The 24,979-nt window shown below is 49.2% G+C and overlaps 1 protein-coding gene across 1 annotated transcript; it reads left to right on the forward strand.

Moving 5' to 3' along the window:
- The first annotated feature begins 4,992 nt into the window (after positions 1-4,992).
- On the forward strand, positions 4,993-24,085 carry LOC144671610 (trypsin-like). The gene is made up of 4 exons (XM_078533626.1): positions 4,993-5,186; positions 6,794-7,053; positions 22,715-22,851; positions 23,936-24,085. Exons 1-4 carry the CDS (start codon positions 4,993-4,995, stop codon positions 24,083-24,085), a joined length of 741 nt encoding a protein of 246 aa, XP_078389752.1.
- Positions 24,086-24,979: the final 894 nt, after the last annotated feature.

Genomic DNA, 24,979 nt, shown 5'->3' on the forward strand with positions numbered 1-24,979 from the left:
CCTTATCTCTGTAACCGCCTCTAGCACCTAAAACACTCCCCATCTCTGTAAACTCCTCCAGCCCATACAACCCTCCGTATCTCTGTAACCTCCTCCAGCCCCTACAACCATCCCTATCTCTGTAACATCCTCTGGCCCCTACAACCATGCCCATCTCTGTAACCACCTCCAGCAGCTACAACCCTCCCCATCTCTGTGAACACCTCCAGCCCCTACAACCCTCCACATCGCTGTGACCTCCTCCAGCCCCTACAACCCTCCACATCTCTGTGACCTCCTCCAACCCTTACAACACTCTCTATCTCTGTCACCTTCTCCAGCCACTACAACGCTGCCAAACTCTGTAACCTTCTTCAGCCCCTACAACACTCCCTATCTCTGTAAACTCCTCCAGCCCCTACAACACTCCCTATCTCTGTAACCTCCTCCAGCACCTACAAACCTCCCTATCTCTGTAACCTCCTCCAGCACCTACAAACCTCCCTATCTCTTCAACCTCCTCCTGCGCCTACAACCTTCCCCAACTCTGTGAACACCTACAGCCCCTACAACCCTCCCCATCTCTGTGACCTCCTCCAGCCCCTACAACCCTCCCTATCTCTGTAACCTCCTACAGCCCCTACAACCCTCCGCCTCTCTGTAAAATCCTCCAGCCCCTACAACCCATCCCCTTTCCCCAGTACTGGTGCCAGACCCCATGAATAGAAACCCAATTCTCCCACACAAATCTTACAGCCACACAGTCATACAAACACACTGACATAAGTACAATCAGAGGACTCCAGCCTAAGGGCTGTTACCGCCTCTGCGGACAACACAATCCAGGTGACCACACCTCTCCACCTCCTGCACCCTAGATGCATCGCAGAGTCCAAAGCCCGGACTCCAGCTCATTAGTCTCTGAGCTGGAGTTCCTCGAGCTGCGGACACTCACGGTAGATGTGTCACACAGGGACCCTCCATCCCTTGTGGGCTGCAACTTTTTGCCTCATCACATCCCCGCGAACCACCTCGGTGGGGGGTGGGGGACGTTTCACTTTGTCCAAGGCGCTATCGGAATGCAAGTTTCTGTCGTAATTGGTGTGTAACTCTTTTCGAGTCAAAACAATTCACTAAATTAACAATAACAAGGGGTAAATCAGGCACAGCCCCTAATTCAGGTCAGCTGTAAAACCAAGGACAAAGTTTAAAGGAAACTTACAAACATTAAACCAAAATGTGATTAAAGGGGTCAACAAAACACCTCAGTCCCCGTGGTGCCCACCGGGCACGGAGGCCTCGATGGTGCCGGCAAACACCGCGTGCTCCCTTTCCAGGGACACCCGGCCGCGAACGTAGCCGCGGAAGAGGGCCAAACAATCGGGCGGGACTCCCCCCTCGATCGCCCGCTGCCTGGACCTGTTGATGGCCAACCTGGCCAGGCCCAGGAGCAGGTTCACGAGGAGGTCCTCCTCCTTCCCGACCCCCTTCCGCACCGGGTGTCCGTAGATCAGGAGCGTGGGACTGAAGTTCAAACAAAACAGCAACAGAAGGTTTTTTTAAATAACTAAAAAGGGAGTGCAGCCTACAACACCCAATATAAACGTGGTCCACGGACTCCACCAGACCGCAAAAAGAGCAGGTGTCTTGGGAGTCCGTGAACCTACACATTCTACGATTATAGGGGACTGCTGCATGCAACACCCTCCAACCCAGGTCCCCGATAGAAAGCGGGAGAACACCTCTGTAGAGGGCCTCCCATCGGGGGCCTCCGCCGCCGGACGGCAACAAGGCACGCCAGGGCGTGTCCGGGCGGCGGACCAGGGCGAGAAAATGGTAGGTGTGCAGCAGCAGTCCGTACAGAAAACCCCTCCGCACCGTGCCAAATGGCAGGGAGGGCATGTCCCCGAGGCGGCTCATATTATTGCGGGGCACCGGCACCCGAGGGAGGGTTCGGGGCTTGGGGCCAATGTGGAATTCCGTCCGAACAGGGGAACGTTCAGACGGAAGAACACCGCGCACCTGGGCCACCTCGAGACCTAAAATGACTTTGGGTCCAAGCACGACCGTCCTAAGGTCTTGGATGGCATCGGCTGAGACCAGCATCCAGCCCAGTCCTCCGCTACCCAGCATGTCCCCGATCCTGGTCACCCCGGCAGCCACAGCCCTCCTCTCCGCCAGCCACTGAAAGGGATGGAGGGGCGGATTCCTGAGCAGTGGCTCTCTGACGATAGCCGCTACTCCTGACGGGGGAAGAGCTGCGTCGCGAGGTGACCACGTTCCAGACTTTGATCAGGTCCTGGTAAAAGACGGGCAACGCCTGGAAGGAGCGACCGAGGCCCCTCTGCTCTATAAACAGGAGCTGCAGGTCATTTGGCGTGTAGGGTGGACGTGTCCAGTAATGGTGATTGATTGTCCAGTAATGGTGATTGATTGTCCAGTAATGGAGATTGATTGTCCAGTAATGGAGATTGATTGTCCAGTAATGGTGATTGATTGTCCAGTAATGGAGATTGATTGTCCAGTAATGGTGATTGATTGTCCAGTAATGGTGATTGATTGTCCAGTAATGGTGATTGATTCAGGGTTTGTGCCTGGACAACGTACCAATACAGACCTGAGGTCAACAGCTACAAGCGTCTCTCCTTCCAGAATTCGCTTCTCAAATGAGGTCTTGAAGCTGATTCATGATTAGCCACGTCCAATTGCTGGGACTGTCACTTTAAGCCACATATATAAAGGACATGGGCTTCACTGGGATCATTCCCTGCGCTGGGATAAGCTGTAAGATGCAGGCTTTCCTCTTCACCCTGCTCCTGGGAGCGGCAGGTATGATCACAGATATACTGAAATGTGTGTGTGGGGGTCCACAAGCGTGGCTGCTTGTCTGGCAATGTCTCCTCTCCCTGGCTACCCATCCCCATTCCTTTCCCGGGCAACAGTCTGAGACTGAACCTGTCAGCTTGTAACCTCGGGGTCACATTTGACCCCCAGATTTGCTCACTGTCAAACCATTCCTATTTCCCCCTCCGCAACATTGCCCAGCTTCACCCCGACCCCGTCTCCTCTCATCTCATCTACTGCTGAAACCCTCATCCAATCCAGCATTGCCCCCAGATGCGACTATTCCGACAAATCCCTGACTGTTCTCCCACGTTCCACCCTCCGTAAACTTGAGGTCATCCAAACCTCTGCTGCCCGTGTCTTAACTCGCACTGAGTCCCACTCACCTATCATCTCTGGTGCTCGCTGACCAGCATTGGCTCCTGGTTAGCAACATATTGATTTTAAAATTCCTCCAGCCCTACAACCCTCCCTATCTCTGTAACCTCCTCCAGCCCCTACAACACTCCCTATCTCTGTAACCTCCTCCAGCCCCTACAACCCTCCCTATCTCTGTAACCTCCTCTAGCCCGTAAAACCCTCCCTATCTCTGTAACCGCCTCCAGCCCCTACAAACCTCCCTATCTCTGTAACCTCCTCCAGCCCCAACAACCCTCCCTATCTCTGTAACCTCCTCCAGCCCCCACAACCCTCCCTATCTCTGTAACCTCCTCCAGTCCCTACAACCCTCTGAGATCTCTGCTCTCCTCCAATTCCTGCCTCTTGACCATCCCCCGATTCCCATCGCTCCACCATTGGCGGCCGTGCCTTCAGGTGCCTGGGGACCCTTAGCTCTGAAAATCCCTCCCTAAACCTCTCCACCTCTCTCTCTCTCTCTCTTTCTCACTCTCTCCCTCCTCCTTTAAAACGCTCTTATAATCCAATCTTTTTGACTAAACGTTTGGCTGCCTGTCCCTGATGTCTCTTTATGTGACTCAGCGAGATACTTTGTTTGATAATCAACCCTGTGAAGCTGTTTCATCAGGCACTATAGAAACGTAAGATGTTGTTGTTGCTAAGTATCTGAGTGTGTGCATATGCAAGCGTGTGTATGTGTTTGAGTGAATGTTTTTGTGTGTGTGTGTGTCTCTGTGTGTATGTGTACATGTAGAGGTGTGGGTGTGTGTATTTGTGTGTGTGTATGTGATTGTGTGTATGTGTTTGTGAGAGAACGTATGTGTGTTTGTGTGTGCGTGTACGTTTGTGAGTGTGTGTGTGTTTGTGTGCGTGTGTCTGAATATAAGTGTGTACGTGTGTGTGTGAGTGAGTGTCCATGTGTATGGGTGTGTGTATTTGTGTGTGTGTATATATGTGTGTGTGCGTTTATGTGCCTGCACGTGTGAGACTGGGTGTGTGGGTGTGTGTGTGTGTGTGATTGTGTTTTTATTTCTGTCTGACTGTGTGTAAGTGTGTGTATTTGTGTGTGTGTGACTGTGTCCAAGTGTATGTATCGTGTGTGGGTGTGTCTGAGTGTGGATGAGAGTGTGACTGTGTGTGTGCGTGTGTGTGTGTTAATTTGTGTGTGAGTGTGACTGTGTGTGTGCGTGTGTGTGTGTAAGTGTGTTTATTTGCACATGTGTGTGACTGGGTGCATGTGTGTGTGTATTTGTTTGTGTTTGCGTCTTTGTGTGTATGTGTGTATTTGTGTGTATTTGTGTGTGTGTGTGTGTGTGACTGTGCATGTGTGTGATTGTGTGTAAGTGTGTTTATTTGTGTGTATGTGAGATTCTGTGGCTGTGTGTAAGTGTGTTTTTGTGTGCGGGTGTGTGTGACTGTGGGTGTGTGTAAGTGTGTGACTGTGTGACTGTGTGACTGTGTGTCTGTGTGTGTGAATGTGAGTGACTGTGTGTGTGAGTGACTGTGTGTGTGAGTGACTGTGTGTGTGAGTGACTATGTGTGTGAGTGACTGTGTGCGTGTGCGTATTTGTGTGTGTGTGACTGTGTGTGTGTGTGTGCATACTTGTGTGACTGTGTGTATAAGTATGTGTGTGATTTTGTAAGTGTGTGTATTTGTGTGTGTGTGATTGTGTGTAAGCGTGGACGTGTGTGTGACTGTGTAAGTGTGTGTGTGTTTGTGTGTGATTGTGTGTAAGTGTGTGTGTGTGACTGTGGGTGCGTGTGTGCAATCAGATGATGACCCTCACTCTCTGTATTTTTCTTTACTCAGCTGCTGCTCCTGCGAATGTGAAGATCATTAACGGCCAGAATTGTTATCCTCACTCTATGCCCTGGCAGGTTTTTCTGACCTATAATGGGAATCGCTGGTGTGGGGGCTCCCTGATAAACGACCATTGGATAGTGTCAGCTGCTCATTGTTACCAACCGTAAGTCCAGAGATGATCACACCAACAAGCAAACATAAAAACATACATAAACATACAAACACTCACAAACATACATAAACATACCAACACTCACAAACATACATACATACATACACAGACATGCATGAACATACAAAGACCAACAAACATACACAAGCATGCATACATGCAAACATACACAAACATACACACACACTCAAACATACATACAAGCGTACACAAACATACAAACATACATACAAGCATGCACAAACATGCAAACATGCACAAACATACGAACACTCACAAACATGCACAAACATAGAAACATAGACAAACATACATAAAAACATACTCAAACATACATACAAACACACACAAATATACACAAACATACATACAAACACACACGAATATACTCAAACATACAGACAATCATTCACAAACATACGAACAGTCACAAACACACACAAACACTCATAAACATACAAACATAGACAAACATACATACAAACATATACAATCATACACAGATCAACACTGAATGATACAGAGACAAAAACATGAACATACAGATGTCCAAGCATACAATCTTACAGCGCACACATATAAACAATGATGGAGTAATAAGGGTTCTCTTGCAGACATTTCTCATACTTTCTGTATCACAATATGTGCACTCACCCTCCAAAAACGCTATATAGAAACTTCATCATCCCCCAAAAACCTCCAAAAAAAGGCAAAACTCCAGATGACTAATGCCCGGGTAGTGAGGGGGCAGTTTGACACTGGCCTCCTCTACATTCTTTTCTTATTCTTGTTGGCAGGAAGGACCCAAAATTAATGATTAAAACAGGGGTCAAAGTGAAAGGAAGGAGCAAGCCAAAGAGGAGCAGCAGATACAAAACACGGGCTTCAGCCTCAGCTGGAGGATTGTGTCCAGCTCTGGGCACCACACTTTAGGAAGGATGTGAAGGCATTAGAGAGAGAGCAGTAAGGATTCATGAGAATGGATCCAGGGATGAGGAACTTCAATTAATGTGGAGAGAGTGGAGGAGCTGGGACTGTTCTCCTTGGGGAATATGTAAGCTTGTATGTATGTTTGTGTATGTTTGTATGTTTGTGTATGTTTGTATGTTTGTGTATGTTTGTATGTATGTCTCTCCTTGGAGAAGAGAAGGTGGAGAGGAGATTTGATAGAGGGGTTCAAAATCACGAGGGGTCTGGACTGGGTAGAGAGGGAGAAACCGTTCCCATTGGGGGGAAGGATCGAGAACCAGAGGGGCACAGATTTAAGGGGATTAGTAAAAGAAGCAACGGAGACATGAGGAGAAGCTTTTTCACCCTGCGAGTGGCTAGGATCTGGAATGCACTGCCCGAGAGTTTGAGGGAGGCAGGTTCAATCGAGGCTTTCGAAAGGGAATCAGGTTGTTATCCGAAGGGGAAACATTTGCAGGGTTACGGGGAAAGGACAGGGGGGATGGGTTTAGGTGAGTTGCTCTTTCAGAGGGCCAACAGGGACACGACAGGCTGAATGGCCTCCAGCTGCGCGATAACCATTCGGCGGCTTCCGGGAAACAGGAAGTGGGGAAATGACAGTGTTGAGCACTTCTCCTCTGATTGCCCAGGGCCAGCATCCTCGTGGCGCATCTGGGCGAACACAACCTCTCTCACCCCGAGGGGACGGAGCAGCGAATCCAAGTGGCCTCGGCCATCGTGCACCCCAGGTTCGACCACATGAACTTCAACAACGACATCATGCTGCTCAAACTCGCCTGGCCCGCCAAATTCGACCGGTACGTCAGGCCCATCCCTCTGCCCAGCCAGTGTGCCACAGCCGGGACTGGATGCATCACCTCTGGATGGGGGAATCTCGTGATTAACGGAGGTAAGGAGGGCCGGGGTGGTGAGGGGTTGGTGGAGGGGGGAGCAGGAAGGCGAGTTGGGGTTGGGGGCTGTTGGTTAGAACCTGAATGAATACTGCGCTGGTTTGAGGGGATGGTGGGTGGGAGGGCAGTGGGGGGTGTTGGAATGTGCGATCAAGCAATAATACTTCACTTTCCAGGCATAACTGAAATGTAGACATCACTGCTCCCTGGAGACCTGTCCCAGCTTTGGAGACAATTGCAGACATTTACTAGAAATGTGCCGGCTCTTTGAAGGATCTATCTAATGAGTCCCCACTCTCCCCCTGCTCTTTCCCACATAGCCCTATAATTTCACTCCCTTCAAGTATTTCTCCAATTCCCCCTTTGGAAAGTTCCTATTGAATCTGCTTCCACCGCCCTTTCAGGCAGCGCCTTCCAGATCACAACAACTCGCTGTGTCAAAAAAAATAATTCTCCTCATCTCCCCCTCTGGTTCTTTTCCCTATTCTCTTCAATCTGAGTCCCTCTGGTTATCGACCCACCTGCCGCTGGAAACAGTTTCTCCTTATTGACTCTATCCAAACCCCTCATGGTTTTGAACATCTCGATTCAATCTCCCCCTTAACCTTCTCTGCCCTAAGGAGAACAATCCCAGCTTCTCCAGTCTCTCCACATTAGTCCCAAAACCTGTGCTCACAGCCCCACACCCAGACCCAATTAAGCTTGATTTTAGCAATAACACCTTTGTTTTAAAATCCCTCCATGCCTTTTCCCTCCCTATCTTTGTAACCTCCTCCAGCCCCTACAACCATCCTGATCTCTGTAACCTCCTCAAACCCTACAACCCTATCTCTGTAACCTCCTCCAGCCCCGACAACTACATCTCTGTAACCTCCTCAAGCCCCTACAACCCCATCCCTGTAACCTCCTCAAGCCCCTACAACCATCCTGATTTCTGTAACCTCCTCAAGCCCTACAACCCTATCGCTGTAACCTCCTCCAGCCCCAACAAGCCCATCTCTATAACCACCTCCAGCCCCTACAACCCTGCCGATCTCTGTAACCTCCTCCAACCCCTACCACAATCCCTATCTCTGTAACCTACTCCAGCCCCTCCAAATAATCCTATCTCCGTAACCTCCTCCAGCTCCTACAACCCTCCCTATCTCTGTAAACTCCTCCACCCCAACAACCCTGCTTTTCTCTGTAACCTCCTCCAGCCCCAACAACCCTCCTGATCTCTGTAACCTCCTCAAGCCCTACAACCACATCTCTGTAACCTCCTCAAGCCACTACAAACATCATGATCTCTGTAACCTCCTCGAGCCCTACAACCCTATCTCTGTAACCTCCTCCAGTCCCTACAACCCCATCTCTATAACCTCCTCCAGCCCCTACAACCTTCCATATCTCTGTAACGTCCTCCAACCCCTACCACACTCCCTATCTCTGTAACCTACTCCAGCCCCTACAACCCTGCCTATCTCTGTAAACTCCTCCCACCCCTACAACCCTCCCTTTCTCTGTAACCTACTCGAAACCCTACAATCCTCCGAGATCTCTGCGCTCCTCCAATTCCAACCTCTTGAGCATCCCCCGATTCCCATCGCTCCACCATTGGCGGCCGTGCCTTCAGCTGCCTGGGGCCCTACACTCTGGAATTCCCTCCCTAAACCTCTCCACCTCTCTCTCTTTCTCCCCCTTTAAAATACTCCTTAAAACGTCCCCTTTAACTGAGCTTTGGGTCATCTGTCCCTAATATCTCCTTATGTAGCCCGATGCCAAATTTAGCTTGTTCATGCTCTTATGAAGCAGCTTGGGATGTTTTATAAAGTTAACAGTTCTATATAAATTCAAGTATGCTGTTGTTATTAAGGTGGTGTTAATAGCAGTCTATGCGTGGGCACAATGAGTTATTCTGCTGCTGATTAAGTTGGCCTGTCCCTTTAACAGGGCAACCTCTCATTGATCGAAATGCTGAGCTCATTCAGAGTTCAATTGCCGATTGGCAAATGCCTGTCAATTTAATCCCTTCTACCTCAAGGGATGTTCCACTGCCAATTGGAGGTGTCATCTGTGGCTCAGTTCATAGCACACTCGCCATTGAGTCAGAAGGTTCTACCCTCCGTAAACTTGAGGTCATCCGAACCTCTGCTGCCCGTGTCGTAAATCGCACTGAGTCCCACTCACCTATCATCTCTGGTGCTCACTGACCAGCATTGGCTCCTGGTTAGCAACATATTGATTTTAAAATTCCTCCAGCCCCTACAAAACTCCCTATATCTGGTCCCTCCTCCAGCCTCTACAACCCTCCCTATCTCTGTAACCTCCTCCAGCCCCTACAACCCCCCCTATCTCTGTAACCTCCTCCAGCCCCTACAACCCTCCCTATCTCTGTAACCTCCTCCAGCCCCTACAACCCTCCCCGTTTCCCCAGTACTGCTGCCAGACCCCATGAATAGAAAGCCAATTCTCCCACACAAATCTTACAGCCACCCAGTCATACAAACATACTGACATAAGTACATACAATTTAGGAGCAGGAGTAGGCTATTCGGCCCCTCGAGCCTGCTCCATCATTTGATAAGATCATGGCTGACCTGTTTGTGGTTCAGCTCCACTTTCCTCTCTACCCTCTGTACCCTTTGACCCCCTCGTCAATCAAAAATCTCTCTAACTCAGTCTTGAATATATTCAGTGACCCTGTCTCCACTGCTCTCTGAGGAAGAGAATTCCACAGACTGACCACCCTCTGAGAGAAAGAATTCTCCTCACCTCCATCTTGAATGAGAGACCCCTTTTTTAAAATTGTGCCCCCTAGTTCTAGTCTCTCCCACAAGGGGAAACATCCTCTCAGTATCCACCCTGTCAGGTCCCCTCAGAATCTGATCTGTCGCAATAAGATCACCTCTCATTCTTCTAAACTCCAATGGATACAGGCCCAGCCTGTCCAACCTTTCCTCATAGGATAACCCCCTCATCCCAGGAATCAGTCAAGTCACCCTTCTCTGAATTGCTTCTAACACACTTCTATCCTTTCTTAAATAAGGAGACCAAAGCTGTACACAGTACTCCAGATGTGCTCTCACCAACACCCTGCACAACTGTAGAAAAACATCCCTACTTTTATATCCCATTCCCCTTGCAATAAAAGCCAACATTTCATTTGCCTTCCCAATCACCTGCTGTACCTGCAGACAAACATTCTGTCATTCATACACCAGGACACCCAGATCCCTCTGCACTGCAGAGTTCCGTCATCTCTCTCCATTTATACAATATGCTACTTTTCTATTCTTCCTGCCAAAGTGGACAAGGTCACATTTTCCTACATTATACTCCATCTGACAATTTTTTGCCCACTCACTTAACCTGTCGATAATGCTTTTCAGACTCCTTATGTCCTCTTCACAACTTACTTTCCTACCTATCTTTGTGCCATCGGCTAATTTAGCAACCATACCTTTGGTCTCTTCATCCAAGCTATTGATATGGATTGTAAGTAGTTGAGGTCCCAGCACTGATGTCAATGGCACTCCGCTAGTTACATCCTGATAACCCTAAAATGAAAAAAATTGATCCCTACCTTTTACTTCCTGTGAGCCATCCAATCCTCTATCCATGCCTCCCCCTACACCATCAACTCTTACCTTGTGTAGCAACCTTTGAACTGGCACCTTATCAAATGCCTTTTGGAAATCCAAGTGCACCACATCTACAGGTTCCCTCTTTGTCCACATTGCTTGTTACATCCTCAAAGAACTCCAATAAATTTGTCAAACACAATTTCCCTTTCACAAAACCATGTTGACTCTGCCTCACATTTTTCCAAGTGCCCTGCAATAACCCCCTTAATAATAGATTCTAACATTTCCTTCTGACAGATGTTAAGCTAACTGGCCTGCAGTTTCCTGCTCTCTGTCTCCTTCCTTTCCTGAATAGAGGAGACACATTTACTATTTTCCAATCTCATGGGACCTTTCCTGAATCTAGGGAATTAGGGAAAATTACAACCAATGCGTCACCTATCTCAGCAGCTACTTCTTTTGAGACCCGAGGATGAAGTCTATTAGAACTTGGGAACTTGTCAGCTTTTAATTTTAATCATTTTCTCAGTTCCCTTTCTCTGGTGACTAAAACTGTGTAAGTTCCTCCCTCCCTTTCACCACTCGATTTACAAGCATTCCTGGGATGTTATTTGTGTTTTCTACACTGAAGAGAGACACAAAATATCTGTTTAATGCGTCTACCATTTCCGTATTCCCCATTATTTTCTCATTGTTGCTATTATTATTATCATGAATAATAAACTCCCTGACCTTATTTGCCCCATTCCAACGTGCTCGCGGCTCAGATAGTAACCCAGAGATTAGTGCCTTTGTGGTTCTGCTTTTCAGTTTAAGCCACAGCTGCTCATACTCCCTCAGAAGTCCTGCCGATGCCATTGGTACCCACGCGGACCACGACCACTGGGTCCTTCCTCTCCCACTCCAGGTTCCTCTCCAGACCCGAGGAGCTGCCCTTAAGCCTGGAACCGAGCAGGCAACACAACCGTTCACAGAGAACTCTCTCCATTCTCCTCACCAAACAGTCCACCCACGATCATTACATTCCTATTTACACCCCACCTCCCTCCACTTGAATGGCTTCCTGCATCATGATGCCTTGGTCAGCACTGCAGCCCCCACTTTCATCCTGACCAGCTGCAAGGGCCTCGAGCCTGTTGGACAAGTGCAAAGGGAACAGGACCCCCCCACTACTACCTCCTCGGCCCCAAAGCCTGCCTCACCCGCAGTCACGCCCTCCAGCCCTGAGCACTGACCCAATCAGAGGACTCCAGCCTAAGGGCTGTGACCGCCTCTGGGGACAACACAATCCAGGTGACCACACCTCTCCACCTCCTGCACCCTAGATGCATCGCAGAGTCCAAAGCCCGGACTCCAGCTCATTAGTCTCTGAGCTGGAGTTCCTCGAGCTGCGGACACTCACGGTAGATGTGTCACACAGCGACTCTCCATCCCTTGTGGGCTGCACCTTTTTGCCTCATCACATCCCCGCGAAGCACCTCGGTGGTGGGGGGACATTTCACTTTGTCCAAGGCGCTATCAGAATTCAAGTTTCTGTCGTAATTGACGTATAGGGTGGACGTGTCCAGGAATGATTATTGAGTGTCCAGTAATGGCAATTGATTGTCCAGTAATGGAGATTGATTGTCCAGTAATGGAGATTGATTGTCCAGTAATGGTGATTGATTGTCCAGTAATGGAGATTGATTGTCCAGTAATGGAGATTGATTGTCCAGTAATGGTGATTGATTGTCCAGTAATGGTGATTGATTGTCCAGTAATGGAGATTGATTGTCCAGTAATGGAGATTGATTGTCCAGTAATGGTGATTGATTGTCCAGTAATGGAGATTGATTGTCCAGTAATGGTGATTGATTGTCCAGTAATGGTGATTGATTATCCAGTAATGGTGATTGATTGTCCAGTAATGGAGATTGATTGTCCAGTAATGTGAATGATTCAGGGTTTGTGCCTGGACAACGTATCAATACAGACCTGAGGTCAACAGCTACAAGCGTCTCTCCTTCCAGAATTCGCTTCTCAAATGAGGCCTTGGAGATCAATAATCATTGGCCACGTACGATTGCTGGGATTGTCACTTTAAGCCACATATAAAAAGGACAGGGGCTTCACTGGGATCATTACCTGCGCTGGGATAAGCTGTAAGATGTAGGCTTTCCTCTTCACCCTGCTCCTGGGAGCGGCAGGTATGATCACAGTTATACTGAAATGTGTGTGTGGGGGTGGACATGTTTGACCCCCAGATTGGCTCACTGTCAAACCATTCCTATTTCCACCTCCGCAACATTGCCCGGCTTCACCCCGACCCCGTTTCGTCTCATCTCAGCTACTGCTGAAACCCTCATCCAATCCAGCATTGCCCCCAGATGCGGCTATTCCGACAAATCCCTGACTGTTCTCCCACGTTCTACCCTCCGTAAACTTGAGGTCATCCGAACCTCTGCTGCCCGTGTCGTAAATCGCACTGAGTCCCACTCACCTATCATCTCTGGTGCTCACTGACCAGCATTGGCTCCTGGTTAGCAACATATTGATTTTAAAATTCCTCCAGCCCCTACAAAACTCCCTATATCTGGTCCCTCCTCCAGCCTCTACAACCCTCCCTATCTCTGTAACCTCCTCCAGCCCCTACAACCCCCCCTATCTCTGTAACCTCCTCCAGCCCCTACAACCCTCCCTATCTCTGTAACCTCCTCCAGCCCCTACAACCCTCCCCGTTTCCCCAGTACTGCTGCCAGACCCCATGAATAGAAAGCCAATTCTCCCACACAAATCTTACAGCCACCCAGTCATACAAACATACTGACATAAGTACATACAATTTAGGAGCAGGAGTAGGCTATTCGGCCCCTCGAGCCTGCTCCATCATTTGATAAGATCATGGCTGACCTGTTTGTGGTTCAGCTCCACTTTCCTCTCTACCCTCTGTACCCTTTGACCCCCTCGTCAATCAAAAATCTCTCTAACTCAGTCTTGAATATATTCAGTGACCCTGTCTCCACTGCTCTCTGAGGAAGAGAATTCCACAGACTGACCACCCTCTGAGAGAAAGAATTCTCCTCACCTCCATCTTGAATGAGAGACCCCTTTTTTTAAATTGTGCCCCCTAGTTCTAGTCTCTCCCACAAGGGGAAACATCCTCTCAGCATCCACCCTGTCAGGTCCCCTCAGAATCTGATCTGTCGCAATAAGATCACCTCTCATTCTTCTAAACTCCAATGGATACAGGCCCAGCCTGTCCAACCTTTCCTCATAGGATAACCCCCTCATCCCAGGAATCAGTCAAGTCACCCTTCTCTGAATTGCTTCTAACACACTTCTATCCTTTCTTAAATAAGGAGACCAAAGCTGTACACAGTACTCCAGATGTGCTCTCACCAACACCCTGCACAACTGTAGAAAAACATCCCTACTTTTATATCCCATTCCCCTTGCAATAAAAGCCAACATTTCATTTGCCTTCCCAATCACCTGCTGTACCTGCAGACAAACATTCTGTCATTCATACACCAGGACACCCAGATCCCTCTGCACTGCAGAGTTCCGTCATCTCTCTCCATTTATACAATATGCTACTTTTCTATTCTTCCTGCCAAAGTGGACAAGGTCACATTTTCCTACATTATACTCCATCTGACAATTTTTTGCCCACTCACTTAACCTGTCGATAATGCTTTTCAGACTCCTTATGTCCTCTTCACAACTTACTTTCCTACCTATCTTTGTGCCATCGGCTAATTTAGCAACCATACCTTTGGTCTCTTCATCCAAGCTATTGATATGGATTGTAAGTAGTTGAGGTCCCAGCACTGATGTCAATGGCACTCCGCTAGTTACATCCTGATAACCCTAAAATGAAAAAAATTGATCCCTACCTTTTACTTCCTGTGAGCCATCCAATCCTCTATCCATGCCTCCCCCTACACCATCAACTCTTACCTTGTGTAGCAACCTTTGAACTGGCACCTTATCAAATGCCTTTTGGAAATCCAAGTGCACCACATCTACAGGTTCCCTCTTTGTCCACATTGCTTGTTACATCCTCAAAGAACTCCAATAAATTTGTCAAACACAATTTCCCTTTCACAAAACCATGTTGACTCTGCCTCACATTTTTCCAAGTGCCCTGCAATAACCCCCTTAATAATAGATTCTAACATTTCCTTCTGACAGATGTTAAGCTAACTGGCCTGCAGTTTCCTGCTCTCTGTCTCCTTCCTTTCCTGAATAGAGGAGACACATTTACTATTTTCCAATCTCATGGGACCTTTCCTGAATCTAGGGAATTAGGGAAAATTACAACCAATGCGTCACCTATCTCAGCAGCTACTTCTTTTGAGACCCGAGGATGAAGTCTATTAGAACTTGGGAACTTGTCAGCTTTTAATTTTAATCATTTTCTCAGTTCCCTTTCTCTGGTGACTAAAACTGTGTAAGTTCCTCCCTCCCTTTCACCACTCGATTTACAAGCATTCCTGGGATGTTATTTGTGTTTTCTACACTGAAGAGAGACACAAAATATCTGTTTAATGCGTCTACCATTTCCGTATTCCCCATTATTTTCTCATTGTTGCTATTATTATTATCATGAATAATAAACTCCCTGACCTTATTTGCCCCATTCCAACGTGCTCGCGGCTCAGATAGTAACCCAGAGATTAGTGCCTTTGTGGTTCTGCTTTTCAGTTTAAGCCACAACTGCTCATACTCCCTCAGAAGTCCTGCCGATGCCATTGGTACCCACGCGGACCACGACCACTGGGTCCTTCCTCTCCCACTCCAGGTTCCTCTCCAGACCCGAGGAGCTGCCCTTAAGCCTGGAACCGAGCAGGCAACACAACCGTTCACAGAGAACTCTCTCCATTCTCCTCACCAAACAGTCCACCCACGATCATTACATTCCTATTTACACCCCACCTCCCTCCACTTGAATGGCTTCCTGCATCATGATGCCTTGGTCAGCACTGCAGCCCCCACTTTCATCCTGACCAGCTGCAAGGGCCTCGAGCCTGTTGGACAAGTGCAAAGGGAACAGGACCCCCCCACTACTACCTCCTCGGCCCCAAAGCCTGCCTCACCCGCAGTCACGCCCTCCAGCCCTGAGCACTGACCCAATCAGAGGACTCCAGCCTAAGGGCTGTGACCGCCTCTGGGGACAACACAATCCAGGTGACCACACCTCTCCACCTCCTGCACCCTAGATGCATCGCAGAGTCCAAAGCCCGGACTCCAGCTCATTAGTCTCTGAGCTGGAGTTCCTCGAGCTGCGGACACTCACGGTAGATGTGTCACACAGCGACTCTCCATCCCTTGTGGGCTGCACCTTTTTGCCTCATCACATCCCCGCGAAGCACCTCGGTGGTGGGGGGACATTTCACTTTGTCCAAGGCGCTATCAGAATTCAAGTTTCTGTCGTAATTGACGTATAGGGTGGACGTGTCCAGGAATGATTATTGAGTGTCCGGTAATGGCAATTGATTGTCCAGTAATGGAGATTGATTGTCCAGTAATGGAGATTGATTGTCCAGTAATGGTGATTGATTGTCCAGTAATGGAGATTGATTGTCCAGTAATGGAGATTGATTGTCCAGTAATGGTGATTGATTGTCCAGTAATGGTGATTGATTGTCCAGTAATGGAGATTGATTGTCCAGTAATGGAGATTGATTGTCCAGTAATGGTGATTGATTGTCCAGTAATGGAGATTGATTGTCCAGTAATGGTGATTGATTATCCAGTAATGGTGATTGATTGTCCAGTAATGGAGATTGATTGTCCAGTAATGTGAATGATTCAGGGTTTGTGCCTGGACAACGTATCAATACAGACCTGAGGTCAACAGCTACAAGCGTCTCTCCTTCCAGAATTCGCTTCTCAAATGAGGCCTTGGAGATCAATAATCATTGGCCACGTACGATTGCTGGGATTGTCACTTTAAGCCACATATAAAAAGGACAGGGGCTTCACTGGGATCATTACCTGCGCTGGGATAAGCTGTAAGATGTAGGCTTTCCTCTTCACCCTGCTCCTGGGAGCGGCAGGTATGATCACAGTTATACTGAAATGTGTGTGTGGGGGTGGACATGTTTGACCCCCAGATTGGCTCACTGTCAAACCATTCCTATTTCCACCTCCGCAACATTGCCCGGCTTCACCCCGACCCCGTTTCGTCTCATCTCAGCTACTGCTGAAACCCTCATCCAATCCAGCATTGCCCCCAGATGCGGCTATTCCGACAAATCCCTGACTGTTCTCCCACGTTCTACCCTCCGTAAACTTGAGGTCATCCGAACCTCTGCTGCCCGTGTCTTAACTCGCACTGAGTCCCACTCACCTATCATCTCTGGTGCTCACTGACCAGCATTGGCTCCTGGTTAGCAACATATTGATTTTAAAATTCCTCCAGCCCCTTCAACCCTCCCTATCCCTATAACCTCCTCCAGCCCCTACAACACTCCCTATCTCTGTAACCTCTTCTAGCCCCTCCAACCGTCCCTATCTCTGAAATCTCCTCGAGAACCTACAAGCCTCCCTATCATTTCAACCAGCTACAGCCCCTACAACACACCCCATCTCTGTAAGCTCCGCCAACCCCCACAATTCACTCTATCTCTGTAACCTCCTCCAGCCCAAACAACCCTCCGTATCTCTGTAACATCCTCCAGCACCTACAAAACTCCCTAACCCTCTAACATCCTCCAGCCCCTACAACCCTACCTATCTCAGTAACATCCTCCAGCCCCTACAACCCTACCCATCTCTGTAACCTCCTCCAGCAGGTACAACCCTCCCCATCTCTGTGAACACCTCCAGCCCCTACAACCCTCCTCATCTCTGTGACCTCCTCCAGCCCCTACAACCCTCCCTATCGCTGTAACCTCCTCCAGCCCCTACAACACTCCCTATCTCTGTAACCTTCTCCAGCCCCTACAACACTCCCAAACACTGTAACCTTCTCAAGCCCCTACAACACTCCCTATCTCTGCAACATCCTCCAGCACCTACAACCCTCCCTATCTCTGTAACCTCCTCCAGCCCCTACAACACTCCCTATCTCTGTACCCTACTCAGGCCCCTACTAGTCAACCTATCTCTATAAGGTCCTACAGCACCTACAACACTCCCCATCACTGTAACCTCTTCTAGCCCCTCCAACCGTCCCCATCTCTGAAATCTCCTCGAGAACCTACAAGCCTCCCTATCACTTCAACCAGCTACAGCCCCTACAACACTCCCCATCTCTGTAAGCTCCGCCAACCCCCACAATTCACTCTATCTCTGTAACCTCCTCCAGCCCAAACAACCCTCCGTATCTCTGTAACATCCTCCAGCACCTACAAAACTCCCTAACCCTCTAACATCCTCCAGCCCCTACAACCCTACCTATCTCAGTAACATCCTCCAGCCCCTACAACCCTACCCATCTCTGTAACCTCCTCCAGCAGGTACAACCCTCCCCATCTCTGTGAACACCTCCAGCCCCTACAACCCTCCTCATCTCTGTGACCTCCTCCAGCCCCTACAACCCTCCCTATCGCTGTAACCTCCTCCAGCCCCTACAACCCTCCCTATCTCTGTAACCTCCTCCAGCACCTACAACTCTCCCTTTCTCTGTAACCTCCTCCAGCCCCTACAACCCTCCCTATCTCTGTAACGTCCTCCAGAACCTACAACTCTCCCTATCTCTGTAACCTCCTCCAATCCCTACACCCCTCACTATCTCTGTAACCTCCTCCAGCCCCTACAACTCTCCCTATCTCTGTAACCTCCTCCAGCCCCTACAACTCTCCCTATCTCTGTGAACTCCTCCAGCCCCTACGACACTCCCCATCTCTGTAACCTCCTCCAGCATTTACAATTCTCCTTATCTTTGTAACCACCTCCAGACCCTACAACCCTCCATATCTTGATAACCCCCTACAGCCCCGACAACACTGCCTTTCTCTGCAACCTACTCCAGCCCAAACAACCCACCGTATCTCTGTAACCTCCTCCATCAACTACAACACTCACTAACACCCAAATTCCTCCCGCCCCTAAAACCCAACCTATTTATATAACCTCTTCCAACCCCTACAACACTCTCAATCTGTAACCTCCTCTAGCCCCTACAAAACTCCCTATCTCTGTAACCTCCACCCGACACTAAAACACTCCATATCTCTGTAAACTCCTGCAGCCGCTACAACCCAACCTAACTCTGTAACCTCATACAGCACCTACAAACCTCCCTATCTCTTCAACCTCCTCCAGCCCCTACAACACTCCCCATCTCTGTAACCTCCTCGAACACCCACAACCATCCCTATCTCTGTTACTTCCTCCAGCACCTGCAACCCTCCCTATCTCTGTAACATCCTCCAGCCCCTACAACCATCCCCATCTCTGTAACCTCCTCCAGCAGCTCAAGCCTCCCCATCTCTGTGAACACCTCCAGCCCCTACAACCCTCCCAATCTCTGTGACCTCCTCTAGTCCCAACAACCCTCCCTATCGCTGTAACCTCCTCCAGCCCCTACAACCTGCCTGATCTCTGTAACCTCCTCCAGCCCCTTCAAAACTCCCTATCTCTGTAACCTCCTCCAGCCCCTACATCCCTCCTTATCTCTGTAACCTCCTCTAGCCCGAACATCCCTCCCCATATCTGTAACCTCCTCCAGCCACTACAATTCTCCTTATCTTTGTAACTTCCTCCAGACCCCACAACCCTCCCTATCTCTGTAACCTCCTCCAGCATCTACAACACTCCCTATCTCTGTAACCTCCTCCAGACCCTACAACCCTCCATATTTCTGTGACCTCCTCCAGCCCCTACAACACTGCCCATCTCTGTAACTTCCTCTAAACTCCACAACTCACTCTATCTCTGTAACCTCCTCCAGCCCATACAACCCTCCGTATCTCTGTAACATCCTCCAGCCCCTACAACCCTCCCTATCTCTGTAAGCTCCTCCAGCAGTTACAACCTTCCCCAACTCTGTGAACAGCTCCAGCCCCTAAATCCCTCCCCATATCTGTGACCTCCTCCAGCCCCTACAACACTCCCCATCTCTGTAACCTCCTCCAGCAGTTAAAACCCTCCCCATCTCTGTGAACACCTCCAGCCCCTACAACCCTCCCCATCTCTGTGAACTCCTCCAGCCCGTACAACCCTCCCTATCGCTGTAACCTCCTCCAGTCCCTACAACACTCCCTATCTCTGTAACCTCCTCCAGCCCCTATAACACTCCCTATCTCTATAACCTCCTCCAGCACCTACAACAAACCCCATCTCTGTAACTTCCTCCAAACCCCACAACTCACTCTATCTCTGTAACCTCCTCCAGCCCATACAACCCTCCGTATCTCTGCAACATCCTCCAGCAGCTACAAATCTCCCTAGCTCTGTAAACTCCTCCAGCCCCTACAACCCTCCCCATCTCTGTAACCTCCTCCAGCAGTTACAACCCTCCCCATCTCTGTGAAAACCTCCAGCCCCTACAACCCTCCCCATCTCTGTGAACACCTCCAGCCCGTACAACCCTCCCTATCGCTGTAACCTCCTCCAGTCCCTACAACACTCCCTATCTCTGTAACCTTCTCCAGCCTCTACAACAAATCCAAACTCTGTAACCTTCTCCAGCCCCTACAACACTCCCTATCTCTGTAAACTCCTCGACCCCCTGCAACACTCACAATCTCTGTTACCTCCTCTGGCCCCTACAACACTCCCTATCTCTGCAACCTCCTCCAGCCACTACAACCCTCCCCATCTCTGTGACCTCCCCCAGCCCCTACGACCTTCCCTATCTCTGTAGACTCCTACAGGCCTTACAACAATCCTTATCTCTGTAACCTCTTCCAGCCCTGACAACCGTCCGCATCTCTGTAACCTCCTCCAGACCCTACACCACTCCCTATCCCTGTAGCCTCCTCCAGCCTCTACAACCCTCCCTTTCTCTGTAATCTCCTCCAGCCCCTACAACCCTCCGAGATCTCTGAGAGATCAGATATATAATTATTTGGACAGCCAAGGGCTGATTAAGGATAGTCAACATGGCTTTGTGCGTGGTAGGTCGTGTTTAACAAACCTTGTAGAGTTTTTCGAGGAGGTTACCAAGAAAGCCGATGAAGGAAAGGCTGTGGATGTTGTCTACATGGACTTTAGTAAGGCCTTTGACAAGGTCCCACATGGGAGGTTAGTTCAGAAGGTTCAGACACTTGGTATCCATGGGGAGGTTGTAATCTGGATTCAAAATTGGCTGTGTGGGAGAAGACAGAGAGTGGTAGTGGATGATTGCTTCTCAGACTGGAGGTCTGTGACTAGTGGTGTGCCTCAGGGATCTGTGCTGGGACCATTGTTGTTTGTTGTCTATATCAATGGTTTGGATGATAATGTGGTGAATTGGATCAGCAAGTTTGCTGATGACACTAAGATTGGAGGTGTTGTGGACAGCGAGGAAGGCTTTCAAAGGTTGCAGAGAGATCTGGACCAACTGGAAAAATGGGCCAGGAAATGGCAGATGGAATTTAATGCGGAAAAGTGTGAGGTGTTACATTTTGGAAGTTCAAACCAAGGTAGGACATACACAGTAAGTGGTAGGGCACTGAGGAGTGCGGAGGAACAAAGGGATCTGGGAGTTCAGATACATAATTCCCTGAAAGTGGCGTCACAGGTAGACAAGGTTGTAAAGAAAGCTTTTGGCATACTGGCCTTCATGAATCAAAGTATTGAGTATAGGAGTTGGGATGTTATAGTGAGGTTGTATAAGACATCGGTGAGGCCAACTTTGGAGTATTGTGTGCAGTTCTGGTCGCCTAACTACAGAAAGGATATCAGTAAGATTGAGAGAGTGCAGAGAAGATTTACTAGGATGTTGCCGGGTCTTAAGGAGTTGAGTTACAGGGAATGATTAAACAGGTTAGGTCTTTATTCCTTGGAGCGTAGAAGAATGAGGGGAGATTTGATAGAAGTTTACAAAATTGTGAGGGGTATAGACAGAGTAAATGCGAGTAGGATCTTTCCACTTAGATCAGGAGAGATAAACACGAGAAGGCATTGCTTTAGGGAGAAAGGGGAAAGGTTTAGGGGGAACATTAGGGGGAACCTCTTCACTCAGAGAGTGGTGAGAGTGTGGAATGAGCTACCATCTGACATGTTAAATGCGGGCTCACTCTTAAGTTTTAAGAATAAATTAGATAGATACATGGATGGGAGACGTCTGGAGGGTTATGGACTAGGTGCAGGTCAATGGGACTAGTGGAATAATATTTCGGCACAGACTAGAAGGGCCGAATGGCCTGTTTTCTGTGCTGTAGTGTTCTATGGTTCTATGGCTCTATCTCTGCGCTCCTCCAATTCCGGCCTCTTGAGCATCCCCCGATTCCCATCGCACCACCATTGGCGGCCGTGCCTTCAGCTGCCTAGGGCCCTAAGCTTTGGAATTCCCTCCCTAAACCTCTCCACCTCTCTCTCTTTCTCCCCCTTTAAAATACTCCTTAAAACGGACCCCTTCAACTGAGCTTTGGGTCATCTGTCCCTAATATCTCCTTATGTAGCCCGATGCCAAATTTAGCTTGTTCATGCTCTTATGAAGCAGCTTGATGTTTTATAAAGTTAACAGTTCTATATAAATTCAAGTATGCTGTTGTTATTAAGGTGGTGTTAATAGCCGTCTACGCATGGGGACAATGAGTTATTCTGCTGCTGATTAAGTTGGCCTGTCCCTTTAACAGGGCAACCTCTCATTGATATAAATGCTGAGCTCATTCAGAGTTCAATTGCCGATTGGCAAATGCCTGTCAATTTAATCCCTTCTACCTCAAGGGATGTCCCACTGCCAATTGCACATTGTCAGTTCTCTAGACGGCCACCAGTGTTTCATATTGAGCTCTCCTTCTCCTGGCCACGAGGTTCTTCACCATCCTGACTACAGTAACCCAACATCTCTTTGTGTCTTGGCGAGCAGACCTGGATTCAATGCCCAGTGTATGCTTTAACCAGAGCTCTGTACACAACACTCAGTAAGCAAGACTATTGATTAAGTCGCTTGCACGTGGGAGCAGGAGACTCACGTTTGGATCGGACTGTGCTGACTCATTTCTTTCCCCATCAGTACAATATCCCGAAGTCCTACAGTGCCTGAATCATCCCATCCTGCCTGATGCTGATTGCCGCAAAGCTTATCCACCCTACTTCACGGACAACATGTTCTGCTCAGGATACTGGGAGGGAGGACAGAGCACATGCCAGGTAAGAGTGGCCCGACAGGGTGAGACCGAATGAATCAAACCATGAGCGATTGGAAGTGTCTCAAGCTGAGAGACAGAGGTTACCTCTACCTGAGGGATGGGGAATGTCTGAATTTGATGGTGCGTAGGAGCAGGCAATTTGGCCCCTTTATCCCTCTGACAGTGCAGCGCTCCCTCAGTATGACCATCTGACAGTGCAGCACTCCCTCGGTACTGACCCTCCGACTGTGCAGCACTCCCTAGGTACTGACCATCCGACAGTGCAGCGCTCCCTCAGTATGACCCTACGACAGTGCACCGCTCCCTCAGTACTGACCCTCTGACAGTGCAGCACTCCCTCAGTATTACCCTCCGACAGTGCAGCGTTCCCTCAGTATGATCCTACGACAGTGCAGCGCTCCCTAAGTATGACCCTCCGACAGTGCAGCACTCCGTCGGTATGATCCTACGACAGTGCATCTCTACCACATTACTGATCCTTTGGCACTGCAGCGCACCCTCAGTACAGACGCTCCGACAGTGCAGCGCGCTCTCATTACTGACCCTCTGACAGTGCAGTGCTCCCTCAGTACTGACCCTCCGACAGTGCAGCACTCCCTTAGTACGGAACCTCTGACAATGCAGCACTCCCTCAGTACTGACCCTCTGACAGTGCAGCACTCCCTCAGCACTTACCCTCCGACAGTGCTGCGCTCCCTCAGCACTGACCCTCCGACAGTGCAGCGCTCCCTCAGCACTGACCCTCCGACAGTGCAGCACTCCCTCAGTACTGACCCTCCGACAGTGCAGCACTCCCTCAGTACTGATCCTCCGACAGTGCAGCACTCCCTCAGTACTGACCCTCTGACAGTGCAGCGCTCCCTCAGCACTGACCCTCCGACATTGCAGCGCTCCCTCAGCACTGAGCCTTGTCCTTTGGGTCTCTGGACAGATACTCAGACCCGCAACCTCCTGATTGTGCGGACAAAGTACCACCCAGCGAGCTCGGGTCCCACACCGGGATCCCGGGGGAGCTACGGATGACCATCCGATTATCACTTTGTCTATCTCACTCCGAATTACACTCCATGTCTTTTTTGCTGCAGGGAGATTCAGGGGGACCTGTGGTCTGTAATGGGGAGCTACAAGGCATTACTTCCTGGGGTTACGACTGTGCTATGGAGGATCATCCCAGCGTCTTTGTGAAAGTTTGTAACTACAACAACTGGATCCAAAGTGTCATGGCTGAAAACTGAGCGGAGAATCCTAACCCTGAAACTACCTGCAATGAGGGAAAGGAAAATGTTGCAAGTTCCCAATAAAGATTGATTGTCAAGTTGTGTTGCATTTGGATTCTTTTTTTGCTACATCTCTTTTGGAACGTGCAGAATCCCACATCCATCCCCTCGCTGCCTCCAGACTGTAACTATTCCAACATTCCTCTCGGCAATCTGCTTTCCTCACAGGGATGTCAGAAATAGGAGCAGGAGGAGGCCATTCAGCCCCTCGAGTCTCCCTCCCCCATTCTATACGATCATGGCTGATACTCTACCTCGACTCCGCTTTCCCTCCTTATCGCTTAGCGCCCAAAAATCTATCCATCTCCGTCTTGAATGGATTCAGCGACGGAGCATCCACAGCTCTCTGGGGGAGAGAATTCCAAAGATTTCTCCTTCCGTAAACTTAAACACATCCAAAAATCTGCTGTCCCCGTGTCTTAACACACACAAAGTCTCGTGTACCCAGCAACCCCTGTTGCTCACTGATCTACATTGGTTCCTGGTCGGGCAACACATCGATTTTATAATCCCCATCCTGCTTTTCAAATCCTTCCATGGCCTCCTCACCTCCTCCCTATCTCTGAAACCTCCTCCAACCCCTACAACACTCCCTATCTCTGAAATGTCCTCCTGCCCCTACATCACTCCCTATCTCTGTAAACTCCTCAAGCCCCTACAACTCTCACTATCTCTGTAACATCCTCAACACCCCTACAAAAAACCCTATCTATATAACCTCCCCCAGACTCCAAAAAATCTCCCTTTCTCGGTACCCTCCTCCAGCTCCTACAGCTCTCCCTATCTCTGTAACCTGCTCCAGCAGCAACAACCCTCCCTAACTCTCCAATCTCCTCCAGCCCCCACAATCCT

The sequence above is a fragment of the Cetorhinus maximus genome, chromosome 33, assembly GCF_964194155.1.
Source record: "Cetorhinus maximus chromosome 33, sCetMax3.hap1.1, whole genome shotgun sequence".
NCBI lineage: Eukaryota > Metazoa > Chordata > Chondrichthyes > Lamniformes > Cetorhinidae > Cetorhinus > Cetorhinus maximus.

Bases quoted from the DNA above. Each gene is read 5' to 3' on its own strand.
- LOC144671610 (XM_078533626.1), top strand. From the start codon at position 4,993: ATGATGACCCTCACTCTCTGTATTTTTCTTTACTCAGCTGCTGCTCCT. The intron at 7,054-22,714 runs GTAAGGAGGGCC...TTTCCCCATCAG, and splicing joins GAATCTCGTGATTAACGGAG to TACAATATCCCGAAGTCCTA. The intron at 22,852-23,935 runs GTAAGAGTGGCC...TTTTTGCTGCAG, and splicing joins GAGGACAGAGCACATGCCAG to GGAGATTCAGGGGGACCTGT.